We start from the raw sequence: 11,290 nt of genomic DNA, 5'->3' as shown, positions 1-11,290 counted from the left end.
AATTTTACTTTTATTCTTAATACTTAGGAAAAGTGGCAATCTTGTTGTGTATTAACAAGATTAATGCATATACACACATAAAGGAAAAGCTCTGGTCAGGGTAGGGACCAAAGGAAAAGATTCCAAAAAGTTGAAGTTTCAATAATTTTAAGATGAAAAAAAAAATTAACTTGGATAATGTGCATCTTTTGAAAAAAATTAATTGTAAAAATTTTACATTAAGTAAACTTAAACGTTCGGGTGACAATTTGTTTTATTTTATATATATAATTACTTAACTTTTTATCATAAAAACTATGTACATTATTTATTTTATACTTCATTGGTTAACATCTTCAGTGGAACCCGGTGTCATGAAGTCTGCCAATATACACTGCTTATTGTAGCTTGTAAGAGGATGTAATTAATAAAAAATGAACACGATGGGCCTCTTCCTTATAACATGTACACGTAATTGTGTACGTCGAAGTGTATTTAAAACAACCTCTTAAGAGACCTTAGAGACCAGGATTCTCCCGATACAATGTGAGATGTTGAGGGACAGTTAATGTTAGACACTTTTCACAATGCACGAATGTTTTCTCATCTTCTCTAGCCTTAAGAGCTGAGAATTCTGTGCTGAAAACTGTTTTTTTCTCCTATAAAGCTATAGACTACAAATATACGTTATCTCATGAAAAAAAATTGAGAAAAATTAATGTAAAATATCTGGCCGTAAATGAGTCAACATTTTGAGAGAAATCTTGAAAATAACTTTTTGAAAAACAGTAGTATTTCCAACACATTTTTAAGAAAATTGAAATGAAAGAACAGAATCGTATGTAATTTCTTTATAAAATTAAAAACGAATCAATAATAAATACACTATAATTAGACAGGTATCTTGATTGCCACTGAAGCATGTCATTAAACCATCATTTTAACACTGTAAAGTGTGAGTTTATAAATTCCAACACAATTATTTTCTTGTAGTATTTTTTGCTTTGTTTAGACATAAATAAAATTTATCTGGTAAAAATGTTTTTAAAAATTTCAAATCTTATTAGACCTACCATGGAAACAATAGTTAAATTATTTTTTAGAAAGATTAATGTTTTATCTATATTTACTCTACCACTTTCGTGATTATAATCTTCAGAAAATGAATTTAAACTTGTCCAATAATCAGATTATAGATTAAAATTTAATATTTGCATGAATATATTTTTTTTGGCAATGATTGATAATTATGAAGTCTTCTTTTATCAACTATGGCCTTAGTGCAACATTGCAGCATATAAATGAAGTAAACATTCAATTTTTAAAAAAAAAAATAGCATCTTTTGAAACTTTAATTTGTGACCCTTTGCTTTGATGCAGTGCAAATGTTTTCAAAGATTAGCAAGTTTATTCCTTTGATATTCAAACCTATGTCAATATGACACTCTAAAGTATTCTAAAAGTTGAATATTTTTTATCAGTAAGAAAATAATTTGTCTGAAATTGTTTTTGTAAAAAAAATTTCACCACTCCTTTATGTTTAAATATCACCTTTGAACTATAAAGCTTCAAATATTCATTTATTCCTGAGTTAAATATGAGTGAAATATTTTGGAGAATCAACGAAAACTTGTTAAAATAAAAAAAAATTAATTAAGATAAAAATTAGATGAATAAATGAATAGATTGGTAAATAAATATAATAATGTAAAAAAAAAAAAAACTATCAGCACCCAGAATATTCTTAATATTTCTCTTAGCAGCATCTGATCACATATAATATTATTGTCAAAAAGTACTATATCAAGTAGCTATAGTATGTTGTTTGTGAAGTGTTCTTATTCTTCTTTAGAGTGGGATTGTTTTGAGCACATGGTCCTATTTGGTGGAAGGGTATTAAAGATTATTCGTTTGAAGGGCCATTGTCTTGATGGAATATAACTGGGAATTACCAAAAGTAGGACAGAAGTGCTACTGAGGCAAAATGACAACCCCGAGCTTAAACAAAAGCTTCCTTAGTGTTCATTCAAGAAATGTTCAAATCAAGATCTTTGGAGCTAGGATGAGGGTATAGAAATTGTGACTTAAAATTTTGCGTAGGAATACAAAGGGAAATATCTCAACATCCTTTCTAAGCGCAGTGTTTGCTCACGAATTCTAAATGTATATCAGGACAAATTATCAAATCAATAAATGTATATCAGGACACTCTTATCGATCTTATAATTTGTTTGCCCTCGAAAGACCCAGAATTTTATCTATGGATTCATCAATGTTACCAAATTCTGAAATACATGTTATTGATAACTTCCACATACCATTATGTGAGTATCTGAATCGAATAGTAACTGTTCTTCAAAACAGTCAAAGCCAAATCAATACACGAAACACTGCTTTTTGCATGCTAAAGCTTGACCTCGACGAAAAGCGTTGTAATATTGGATTTGGGAGCAGTATAAAATATTCTCTTTTAAAAGATTTGCAAAATTCAAAATATTTAGAAATAAATTACCAATTTTTAGTTCCGTGGCAACTGCAAAAACTTCGGGTATTTAAACATCAGAATTTTGAAAGATCTCAACATCAGTATTTTGTTTATGTTGTTTGAAAATATTTCGTTTGAGAAACATTTAAGACAGAAATTATTTTCTACCTGTTGTTATATTGAACCACTCGTTCGAAACTACAAGGGTTTGGTTAAGATCACGTGGTTCTCTGGAAGGGTATCGTTAGCAAGGCTATATATCTATAAGAGGTGAATTAACAATTAAAGTTAAAGTTTTAGTTATATTGTTTATTAAATAAACTGTATGATAAACATGAATATGATTTTTGGATTTTCACATTTGACATGTTATATGTACATTGTTTACTATATACTCGTAATACAGCTGTTGCGTGTCGTTGTTGTTTATAATGCTTTCATTTGAAGGTAATGAATGGATTTGACGTAGAATACAATTCTGGATAGAATAATCCATTAGAAATGAAAAATCCTTTTTGCTTCTGTGGATACGACTAAACTTTAGTATACATGGTATACATAAGAATAAATGACTTTAATATTTGTAGCTAATTCTTATCAATAAGGTTTTTTTTAGGAATGTAGATAGTTTTATTCACATAAAGGATAGGGGTTTTCATGAAATACATGAAGATAACGAACAGTATTCAAGTCCAAAAGTCCATTAAAACTCTACAAATCAAGAGCAAAGTAAACATGGACCTTTAAAATATCAGAGGTGGGATCAGGTCCCATGGAGGAGTGAGCATACCCTGCCGACCGGTCACACCCGATTTCTATCACTTGCTTTTACTTTCGATAGAAAGTCTGCAGGATATGTTTTAATGTTTGATAATTCAATTCTTGAATACTTTGGAAGTTAATCAAGTTTGCTAGGAGTCTGCTAAGATTTAGATAAAACGATTATAGAATATGTATGAAATGCAGATTGTTTTTTTTTTTTTTTTTAAACTCCATCATTTTTCGGTAGCTTGCCTAGGTTTATAATGGATCGCACTCAGACCATGCTACACATCATATGCTGATTTCAATGGGTTATTACTTTATAGATAAGGAAAGGTTGACAATGAAAAGGCTGAGGTAATCTCGTTTGTCATACAGTTAACTTGTTAGTTGGCCCCCATTGCCTATGGTCAGTAAAACATCCGAATATGAATCATATATGGCAGATTCTATGGTTTCTTTTATTTCAGGTTAAATGAGATATATATCCAGTTAACATTTAAAAGAAATTAACCATTCTTAATTGATAACAGATTGTCAATAAATCTGAATGTCCAGTTGAAGGCCACAGTTAAGTGTTTTCTTCTTCTCAAATAAAAGTTCGTGAATAAATTCTGCTTGAAAGGAATATAAAAAATATGTCGGCTTAAAAGGAACACAGTAAGTATCTACAGAGTGTATTGGTTCCTACAGTTTTTTTTTTGGGTTTTTTTTTTTTTGGAAAACCTTGTCTTCAAATACTATGCATAAAAAAACGCAAGCATCCTAGTAATATTGACCTAATAGCACTTGTGAAAGTGTATATATATATATATATATATATATATATATATATATATATATATATATATATATATATATATATATATATATATATATATATATATATATATATATATATATATATATATACATATTCTATTAAAGAAGTCATCTGTTTTGTATAATTTATCGTGAGAGATGATTGTGAGTTGTACGTTTTGATGTTGCTTCAAAATAAAATGTGTTTTTAAATTTTCTAAAAGTTTTTTGGAGAATTTGAGCTGCATTATTTGGGAAAATTTCCAACCTTGGTAAATTTTATACACCTTCTAGCCCTAATAATCAAATTAAACATCTCTATGTACAAGTGATAAACTCGCTTGAATTGGAATTTTTAGTAATCTCTCACTGGGCTCAGACAATTCAAATCAAGCCAGTCTATCGCCTGTAGAGGCGAATATAAAGGGTTAAGAAGTGGATAAAATAAACAAGTTGGTTTAAGAATGTATCTGGAATTAGGGGGTGAAAGGTAAATGATTTACCAAAGTTGAAAAGTGGAGAAATTCTCCCAAATAGTGCGCAAAAAATCCTGCGCTGTAAATTGCACATTTTTTGCATTATGTGATCAGTTGCGTGATGGTCAAAGACTAATATATAAAACCATAATGCTACAGTTCTGCATCTAGGACTTTAACATGCCACAAGCATAATTCATTTACAAGTTTTTACATCACTGCAAAATTCCTTGCATCACTCCAGTAGGGATGATCAATTTTGTGTTGAACTGTTGGGGAGGTGGAGCTATAGCTGCAGTAATGTAGCCCTCTCCGATTTTTTTAATCGCTTCCCCCAAAAAAGGGAGAGGGCAACATTTTTGCAGCTAGAAGAACTATAGTGAAAAATATATAGCAGATATAGTGAAAAATGTATTGCAATGAACTCAGATGGCTTCCTTGATTTGATGGAACCTCACGATAGTGTCATGGCTAACATAGGGTTCTGTAATCTTATGGAAGAGCTGAATCTTTCTCATGCAAATTTGCTTGTTCCACCAGGAAGGCATGGGATTGCAAAGATGACTGCATATGATGTTCAGAAAACAAAAGAAATAGCAAATGGAAGAATATATGTAGAACAAGCCATAAGACATATAAAGTTCTTTCGCTTACTGAAATTTGAAGTTCCTGTTGTCAACATTTATGCAATACACTCAAAATTGCTTGTGGAATATGCAATCTTTTATCCACCCCTTCCTAGGTATAATTAAAATGGTAAAAAAAATAAGCTATGAGGAATTTTTTTCTCTTCAGAAACATTTATATTTTAAAATTTTGCAATAACAAACATGAAATGAGTATATGACAATGCTTTAATATATACATTACACATTTGTCAATACATTGTTAATGTCATTCTCATAAAGTTCACATTTTATGGTACTTATGTCTAAAGGTAGTACACACTAAATATGACAAATAATCTTTTTCCTCAAATTCAGTTTTAAATATCGCCTATCAGACCCATGTAAGAAGACTGTGAAATCAGACATTCGACCTGAGAATGAGTATTTTTTTTTAAATTAACAGTCAATCTATTAAAAACTTTTGTGATACTGCTTATAAAGGCAACCCTTTGTAACTTAAATTCAGTAAAATACATGTATATTAATAGCAGTGTATTTGAGACAAATATGATGTAAAAATAAAACATATATAGCCCAGAAATGGAAAATTCACAGGTAAATATGCATAACCACAATACAAAATGTAGACTCCAACTATTGGAAGATTGACCTTTAGTACTGTTACTTATATAATGGTAAAGGGATGGATCTTGATGCTTGTGTCAGATTGTTCAAATGAAAACAAAATAGATTTCATGTAGTATTATTGGACTTCCATCTGTAAGCAATCCTCCTCAATCATATCTGCTCCAGAAGCATGTGGTTCCTTCCCCTTGGCTTGGTGAGGTGGATCAACATCTAGACAAAATAATGAAATTTAACAAATTATAACAGGCATAAAACATTATACATTAATTTAACTGTTTAACTAAGAATAAGTTCAAATAGTTGTCGATTCATCCTGCTGGTTATTATTTTATTATTCACTGAGGAACCTTGATGATATTGGGATGAATTATTCAATTTTTGGGTAGAGATTTCTATCAATGGTGAAAAAATAGAACCTTCATTATCATCATGATTAATCAATATAATGTATATTATGTTACAGATTGAATTGTAATCTGTTACCTTTAAATAAACAAGCATCGGGTAAGGTTTCTCTAAATGCATCTGAAAATGTTGCTTAAAAGTTGTCCTCCTCACTATCCTCAATCCTGCAACATGATTGGTACATGATTGTCCAAACCTATATTAGAGAGCAGAAAAAAGCATTAATTAAAAATACAGTTTTACAAGAAGAAGGATCCAAAATTGAAAGTATTTTAAATTATTTTTATTAGTTTTAAAATATTGATGGAGATTCTGTGAGATAAAGAGCTAGTGACCATGCAACCCCATTGCAAGGTAAACCCAAAAGTATTGAATACATGTCATATTATTACGCATTCAACTATCAACTGAGAAACAATAATATACTTTTTTCTCCAGCAAATCACTGTGTCTTTGAGTAGCTAAAACAAACAGATGGTCAATATCAATTTTTAATAAACATGTATGAACTGAATTGAACCTGTACTTTAACATGTTATAAGAGAAAAATATAACTCTACTGGTATTTCAACCCTGAGGAAATAATAAGCATTTCGCTAACGACTTGTATATAAATGACCTTTATGTGTAATAGCGAGGAGGCGCAAAGCACCACCATATGTCAATATATGTCATGCTCACCATGCTGTACAAGTACAGCAGCATGGTGTGCATGACATATATTGACTTAACTTCCCCCGAGTTTTTAACACAACACAGCACAGCAAGCCCACATAGATAGAACGTTCTATTGTTAAAATGATATTGTCCTTCGCACCCAATGTGGTGAGTGCTTGTACAGAGAAACAGATTAATTTAACTACAAACATACAATGTATCCGCCAGGCTCAGAACACAGGCTCTGTGAAGGGTACATGCGGCACGCAGAAAGCAATATGGGCTGGTTCTGTCAATTAGGGTGGTAAAACACTTCTTTCAGTGACAGTCACTGGCTCTGGAAGTACTGGTAGGCCTTCCCAACTTCATACTGGTTTAAATGTTTCTTTGCCCTCTTTTCTGTCTCATGCTTTACCAAAATAATCACTCATATAAAATTATGTGCACAAGTACATATCTTCAGAAGTGATAAAAAAAACAAATGAAACCATAATTAAGCTTGATTACTGATCATACTGTTAGTAATATATTACAGCTCATTAAATTTATACTTTATTATAATTTGCTACAAAACCATCTTGACACATGTAGTCACATTTTCTGTGTTATGTGTATTCATAGTCAAAGTTGATGTATATCTTTTTTTGTAATTTTGTCTATTAAATAATTTTTATTTACTGGATCTATGTACCTCATTAAAAACACTGTTAAATCGGTGATTAAAGGTGATGGCCAATTCTCCATTCCAAGCTTTTAATCTTACCAGGCAGTTTTCATACAGGCCCTAACTCGCGAGGCTCATATACAGTCAGGTTATGTTTATATTGGTTTATTGATAAAACTGCCGAGTCTTCATGCCAATCATGGTCCTGTGAATCACTCAATCAGTCTTGTCCTCCGTGTCCATGATGTGGAAAAATTGTGTCAAAATATGTGTGTAAAACGTATCAAAAGTCCAGTAAAATATCGAAAAAGGTAACAGAAACAGAAAGGTAACATCAACAAGTGGCATCCATATAATTGTTTACGCTGGTTTTTCCCCTATGACCTTTGACACGCATACATAAATAGGTATATAAAATACATGGTTACTGTCTTGAAATATAAGCGATATTTGGGCGAGGGTAAGAAAACATGATAGAGGGCGAGGCTTGCCGAGCCCTCTTACGTTTTCGACCCGAGCCCAAATATCGCTTATATTTCAAGACAGTTATCATGTATTTTGTTTATCCTGCAACATATTTTTACCATTTGAACGTCCAAAACAAGCTATTTCCGACAGATTTAGGCACTTCTCTGCAGTTGAAACTATGACGCCATGGCGTAAACATTGCAGTATACGTGACGTCACAATGCTTTTAGAACGTCGGAATACATGCACGAGGCTTTATTAGGGCAGTGACTGGATAAAGCTTTGGTTTATTAGGTTACCTTTATTAGGTCAATGTAGGGGGTAGTTGCAGGATAAAAATCAATACTGCGGCTCTCTGTGTGCAATAGAACTATGCTGGCGTCTGATGCAGCGCATGTTTGCAGCAGCAACTTAAATATTTCGTATTAATTGTCCATCCGGCCAAGAGCACATTGTAAGTTTATATGTTTGCAAATGTTTAATATGATTATAGTATTTGATTTTGCTTAAATGTTGGCATAAGTGTCTTGCATTGAATTTGTGTATTTTCTAGTCATTTCTAAAAATAGCAGATACCGCCAAATTTATAGTGTACAATTTTGCATTGATATATTTGCATAGTTTGCTCAATGACATATTGTGAGATATTGCGAGATATTATGAGATATTATTACTATGAATTTAAGTGGAATTTATCTAAATCTATTCCTGTAATTTTCAAAATGTATGTAAATCAGATTAATGGCAATTTATTGGTAATCTAGTCAGTATGATTGTTGCATGTATGATTGTCTGTTATTTGATTACATTTTTAGTACAAATTCATTTTTGTATGTTTCAGCCTTTCACCACGTTCTTCAATAAACTTGAAACACAGTTTGATTGGGTGGTTTATCTGCTTATACGCAGTGACATACATCTAGATCATGATTTGCCATTTATATCAACCATTCTGCTTCTCAGACCTTACAATCACTGTGGAATGAGGGATGAAGTGGTTTTTTGCCTTTATTGGTAGCAGTGCAACTGTGGGTGTGTAGGTCTGAAAAACAAAGGCAAACTCAATGATGTCACGTGTAAACGATTGAGAACGGTTTGGGAGGGCTTTGCTCTACTTCCTCTTTGCACTATAGATATAAAGATAATTCAGAAGACTGTGGTTATAAGCTGCATCACAAACCAAAGGAAATAGGACTCTGTCATGCAGCGCATTTTGATATTCATTATTTCTTGGTGTTTGATAAATTATTTAAAGTAAGTAATAATTTATGTTTGAAATTTGAATTTAGTTTTTGTAAGTGTGATTACTACATAGTATTTTCAAAAATATTAGGTATATTTTATAATAATATTTTATAAGGAACAAGAGAGAAGACTGATTAATTTGTAAATTTGTGAGTGGAAGAGAGAGAGAGAGGGGGGGGGGGCTTTATTATTTTTTTCAATAAATACAACTTATTTTATTGAAAAGAATTATCAAATACTATATTTCAATAAGAGTATTATTATAAAGTGAAACATGTCTAATCCAACCTGCACCCGGAGACGAATTTTGAGTCGGATTGCAGTGTAAAAACATAGAAAATAGTACGAAAAGGAACGAAATCAAACGTCGGAATTTACAGTGTGATGGATTGCACAGGTGTCAGATTAGACAGTTTTCACTGTAGTTTTTTTTTTAATTTTAATTGTATCCGTCTTTGTATTTTATTCATATCTGGTTTAAATGTACGCAATCACCTTATTTAACATGACTAAGTGCGAGCAATAATAGCTTTCGACTGCAATAACTTCGTATCGGCATGCACTCCATTGAATATATATATACTAGATCATGTATGCAAGTCGAAAATGTAAGTCTGGGTTTGCATTGTTCGCCGTACTCCTTGATTTTAGGCATACCTGATTTAAAAGGTATAGGTGAACCATAATTTTTTATACTGTAGATTCCTAATTATACGCGAGGAATTAATTTCCGCGTAATTTCACGAGAAGCGTCACTCGCGAAAAAATATTACTCGCTTTTATTTTTATGGTGCTGAAATCTATGTAAATTCTGTTGATCATCCGTCCATTCGCGAAATATAATTCTCGCGATTTGACATGAAAGACCCAGTTCGCGATAAAAAGTACTCGCGAAAAAATAAGGAATCTACAGTATTGATTTTCAACTTCTCTTCTTTAAGTTTGAAATTCATAAATTAATTGTTTTTCATACTAGTTGTTAGTTCATTATTTACACACTGAATTGGCGACGGATTTTCCCCTTATTTCCCCATCATGACAAGGAGAACACGGTGGGTGTGATTTGTCGGCAGAGGATACTCACTCCTCCATGGCACCTGATCCCACCTCTGATGTTTTGGAGGTCTGTGTTTGCTCTGCTCCTATTGTTTATTGTTTTATTGACTTTTGACCTTGAATACTGTTTGTAATCTCCATATATTCCATCTTTATGACTCATGGGCCATTGCAATTTGGCAATTTCTTCATTCGTCGACCTGAAGAATTTATGTAATTTGTTTCACAGTAGGAAAACCTATCACAAGATCTGCTGGGAAGTTCCGTACTCTTTTTATATGGAATTGATGGTTGAAATATTCGATCGGGTCAAAGACATCTGTAATACCTAGTTATTGGTATAACTTTTGGTGCGTCTTACAAATGAATGGAGCTAGTGATTTATAAAATGAATTTGAAGTTAACGTAATTTTTGACTTGACAGGGAACAAAAAAAATTTTCTTTTGCCTCTTTTATCGTCATTCCGTCTATTGTATTGACTGATTAATTTGTAAATGTGTGAGTGTATGTGTGTCTGTGTGTATGTGAGAAAGAAAGAGAGAGAGAGCTTTATTTTTTAAAAATAAATACAAGTTATTTTATTGACAAGAATTAGTAAATACTTAATTTCAATAAGAGTATTGTTATACAGTGAAACATGTCTTATTCGACATGCACTGAAAGACAGACGAATTTTGAGTCGGATTGCAGTGTAAAAACATTAAAATAGTACAAAAAGGAACGAAATCATACGTCGGAATTCACAGTGTGATGGATTACAGGGTGTTTGATTACACTGTTTTCACTATAGTTTTTTTATATTTTAATTGTATCGCTTATTTTGTTCAAATCTAGTTTAAATACTAAGTATATGCAATCACCTATATTTAACATGACTCAGTTCGAGCAATTTTAACTTTCGACTGCAATAATTTTGTAATGGCATGCACTCCTTTGTTTACTGAGTATAGATTTACAAGAATATGTAGGCAAGTTTGGGTTTCCAGGGTTTGCAGCGTTCGGCGTAGTCCTTGATTTAAGGGATGGCTGATCTAA

The 11,290-nt window shown here is 31.8% G+C and overlaps 1 protein-coding gene across 11 annotated transcripts in view; it reads left to right on the top strand.

Annotated features, from left to right (window-relative positions):
• The window catches only part of LOC134236235 (uncharacterized), a 136,607-nt gene that overhangs the window by 89,542 nt on the left and 35,775 nt on the right, over nt 1–11,290 (top strand). The window contains exon 1 of one of the 11 annotated variants that reach the window (XM_062718406.1): nt 8,829–9,207. The exons of the other annotated variants lie outside the window; for them this stretch is intronic. Within the exon in view, the coding sequence (XP_062574390.1) occupies nt 9,155–9,207 (53 nt within the window). The 5' untranslated portion in view covers nt 8,829–9,154. Of the gene's footprint in view, nt 1–8,828; nt 9,208–11,290 lie in introns of those variants that run through there. 11 annotated transcript variants of the gene reach the window in all.

Source organism: Saccostrea cucullata, unplaced genomic scaffold, assembly GCF_032062105.1.
Source record: "Saccostrea cucullata isolate Sc308-1 unplaced genomic scaffold, CSIRO_AGI_Scuc_v1 ctg578, whole genome shotgun sequence".
NCBI classification, from domain to species: domain Eukaryota; kingdom Metazoa; phylum Mollusca; class Bivalvia; order Ostreida; family Ostreidae; genus Saccostrea; species Saccostrea cuccullata.
This window is presented reverse-complemented; position numbering and strand designations above follow the sequence as displayed.